At 48.4% G+C, this 3,940-nt stretch overlaps 1 protein-coding gene across 1 annotated transcript in view; it reads left to right on the top strand.

Annotated features, from left to right (window-relative positions):
- Positions 1–3,676, top strand: part of PER2 (period circadian clock 2) — a 41,927-nt gene extending 38,251 nt beyond the window's left edge. The window contains exons 21-22 of the mRNA XM_006866824.1: positions 1,519–1,669; positions 3,551–3,676. Coding sequence (XP_006866886.1) covers positions 1,519–1,669; positions 3,551–3,676 — 277 coding nt within the window. The remainder of the gene's footprint in view (positions 1–1,518; positions 1,670–3,550) is intronic.
- Positions 3,677–3,940: the final 264 nt, after the last annotated feature.

The raw sequence follows: 3,940 nt of genomic DNA, 5'->3' as shown, positions 1-3,940 counted from the left end.
AGAGTCTCCTCTGACATCCATTTTGACCTTTTCCTTCTTTCTTGTCTTCTTAATGACTTTTTGCTCTCTTCATGTATGATGTTCTTGATGTCATCCCGCAACTCTTCTGGTCTTCGGTCTTTAGTGTTTAATGTATTAAATCTGTTCTTCAGATGGTCTCTAAATTCAGGTGGGATATACTCAAGGTTATATTTTGGCTCTCATGGACTTGTTTTCATTTTCTTCAGCTTCAGTTTGAATCTGCATATGAGTAATTGATGGTCTGTTCCACAATCTGCCCCTGGCCTTGTCTTCACTGATGATATGGAGCTTTTCCATCTTCTCTTTCCACAGATGTAGTCAATTTGATTTCTATGTATTCCATCTTGTGAGGTTCATTTGTATAGTCAATCTCTTATTCTGTCTAAAGAAGGTATTTGAAATGAACAAAGCATTGGTTTTGCAGAATTCTATCATGCATTCTTCAGCATCAGTTCTTTCACCAAGGCCATATTTGAGCCTTCCTCTTTGCTCCCAACCTTTGCATTCCAATCACAAACATCTTGATTGCATGTTTGATTGATTTCAGACTGAAGAAGTTGGTAGAATTCTTCTATTTCATCTTCACTGGCTTTAGTGGTTGGTACGTAAATTTGAATAATAGTGGTATTAACTGGGATTCCCTGTAGGCGCATGGATATTATCCTATCTCAGACAGCGTTGTACCTCATGACTGATCTGAATGTGTTCTTTTTGACAATGAATGCAACACCATTCCTCTTCAATTTGTCATTCCCGGCATAGTAAGCCATGTGGTCATCAGATTCAAAATGGCCAATACTAGTCCATTTCAGCTCACTAATGCCTAAGATATCAGTGTTTATGCGTTCCATTTTATGTTTGACAACTTCCAATTTTCCCAGATTCATACTTCGTACATTCCATGTTTCGATTTTCAGTGGATGTTTACAGCTGTTTCTCTTCATGTTGAGTTGTGCCATATCAGCAAATGAAGGTCCCGTGGGCTTTTCTCCCATGAGCTTTACTTCATTTGTGTCATCACGGTCAACTCTACTTTGAGGAGGCAGCTCTTACCCAGTCGTATTTTATGTTCCTTCCAACCTGAGGGTCTCATTTTCCGGCACTATATGTGACAGTGTTTCTCTGCTATTCATAAGGCTTTCAGCGACTAAATATTTGGAAATAGTTCATCACTCCTTCTTCCTAGTCTGTCTTCATCTGGAAGTTCATCTGAAACCTGTCCACCATGGGTGACCCTGCTGGTATTTAAAATACCGGTGGCATAGCTTTCAGAATCACAGCAACTCACAAGCCACCACAGTACGACAAACTGACAGACAAGTAGTGTATGTAGGGTGATGTATTTTCCATGAAAAGAAAATCTGCATGAATTAAAATCATCTAAAACTACGTTATTGCCACCAAAGAGTTAGTAGGAAATACGTATATTTGTTTTAAAAGCACACAAAGCCTCCTAGGATGTTTTGAAGCTTACCTGTCTCTCAACGTTTTCTAAAGAAATCTCGACGCAGTTCTGAAAGAGGACAGAGAGAAGCTGAAAGCTCTCCAGGACTTCCAGCCCCAGTTCACGGAAGCTCAGAAGCAGGAGCTCCGTGAGGTCCACCCCTGGATGCAGATGGGCAGCCTGCCCTCGGCCATAGATGTGCAGGTAAGCACCTCAGGGTTGCCCTCTGCCCCGGGATGCCCTTTCTCAGTCCTCATGGTACCCAACCATTGGCAGCATCTCGCACAGTGCCCATCCGCTGGCCTGCAAGCCCAGCCTCGGTGTGCCCCTCTCCTCCCAGCACCTACGCCCATGCTCGACCCAGGGTATGGTTTCTCCTTTAGCTGTACTCCTGCCCCAGGTCAGCGCCTCTGGGCCTCTGTTAAATGGCTTCCTTGTGCGGAAATGCCCCATGTCTATCACCAGTTCCCACCTCTGTGGAGCCCCATGTGTCCAGACTGATTCCTGGGGCCCATGGGGAAGGCCTGCTGCACCGCCTGTGCCCAGCCCAGGCAGCCTGCCCACTTCCTCCCAGTCAGTGCTTCTCCGCTCCTGGACACACCAATGTCTTGCCTGGTTCCAGTCGCAAGAGTAGTCTAGGGTTGGGCAGTAGCCTCATCAGTGAACCCTGTCCCTTGTCCCTCAGCAGTCAGATCATGTCATCTGACACAGCCCCCCCCCCCAAGTCCCAATGAAGGCAGAGTCCAAATAGTGGCCAAGATGGCACACCAGGTCCACCTGCATCTCCTGCCTCATTCCTCAGTCCCTTACCAGTACTCTTCTCCCCAACCACAGGGCCTCATGCATGCTCCTCCAACTCACCAGGCAGACTCCAGCCCCAGGGCCTTTGCACATCCTGCCCTTCGCTCTGCTGGAGTCCCTTCTCCTCAGAAATACAGGGGGACTTTTAAAAAGTTCACAGAAACTGGAATTACAAGATAATGGAATTTTTCCATGAACTTTTTGAAACCCTCTATACATGGCTCCTTCCGGTTTCCAGCTTTTTTGCTCACGCCACTGTATTTATCTGCCCTTGCAGAGTAAATTACCTCAAAACTTGGTGGCTACAATTCATCTCACAGTGTCTTTGGGGCTGGGAGGTTCTGGCTCAGGACCTCTCAAGGTTGATGTTGGCAGGTAGATTGGGCATGCATCCTCTCACAAGGTGGCTCGACCACACATAGGTCTGATGGGCACCATGTCTCTAAGTGTTTTACAAAGCCAGTGCAGGCTGTTAGCTGGAGGCCTCGGCGACTGCCATGTCCTTGAGACGGTGGTGGCTTCCCCAGAGCAGGCAATTCTGAGTGAACAGAGCTCCTTAAAACCCGGACTCAGAACCCACAGTCTGCCTCTGTGCCACGTTCTCCTCTGAGCTGAGAACACTCCACTCCACCCACATGTGAGCTGGGAGGAGTGCCAAAGAACTTACAGAAATATTTTCAAACAGTCCCCTTCTCTGGGGGTCCAGCTTAAAATTAAGGACGTGCTCTGCCCCCCACTTGCTGGTCTACCCTGTCCGTGCCTTAGTTCCAGCCTAGCGATGCTCATCTGTGAAGGTACCCCCTGTAATGTCTGGTTCAGTTCATAGCCCCTCTCCCCTAGTCCGAGGTCAGCTCCCTGGGGCACAAACGTTCTCTAGCACTTGGAATCCCCACGGGGGCATGGCAGGTAGCCCAGGAATGCCTCACTGAGACAGGCACATTGCTGTTGTCCCATTTTACACACTGGAAGACTGAGATACTGCCAGCCCCAACAGCAGAAAGGGGCAGAGCTTGGGGGTGGGGCCTAAGCCTGCTAGTTTACAGTTCCCCCACTATCCCCCCCCTGCAGTGTACAAAGCTAGGAGGACCCCGACTGCCTGGCTTTGGGGGACTTGGGTGCTGACCTCCCTTCGAGAGACAGCAGTGCCCTGGCCGCCCTTCCCTTCCACAGACTCTTTCCTGCTGACCTGCAAAGGCCTGGTCACTTGTGCCTTTTCATGAGGCTGAACTACTTTTATGTGAAGAAGAGCTCATTTTTGTTACTGATTTCTCATTTTCTTTGAAGGAATGTGTTTACTGTGAAGACAAGGGAAAGGGTGACCTTTGTGTCTCACATGAGGAAGATGCTGCTGCTCTGTGCACCCCTGAAGAACCCAGCCTCCTGAGTCAGGACAGCCGAGAGCAAACGTAGCCCTCCTCAGAGCCCCACAGCCCGGCTGGAGTCAGGCGCCTGGGAGCCGCAGGAACACGCGCTCTCTGGTGGCTGAGGAAAGGAACACATACTTGTGTGGCTTTTTCATTTTAGGAAAAACATCGCTTATCCGAAAGGGTGACTGGAAACACTTTGAAAGAGGAGGGTCTGAAGAAGTCCGTTTTTATATCAAAATATGAAGACTTGGGACCAGGAGGATATGTGTGGCTTGTTTAACTTGAAGAGACCAAAACGCCTTTTAGT

Source organism: Chrysochloris asiatica, unplaced genomic scaffold, assembly GCF_000296735.1.
Source record: "Chrysochloris asiatica unplaced genomic scaffold, ChrAsi1.0 scaffold00096, whole genome shotgun sequence".
Lineage (NCBI taxonomy): Eukaryota > Metazoa > Chordata > Mammalia > Afrosoricida > Chrysochloridae > Chrysochloris > Chrysochloris asiatica.
The sequence above is the reverse complement of the archived record's forward strand: the minus strand, read 5'-3'. Positions and strand labels throughout refer to the sequence as shown.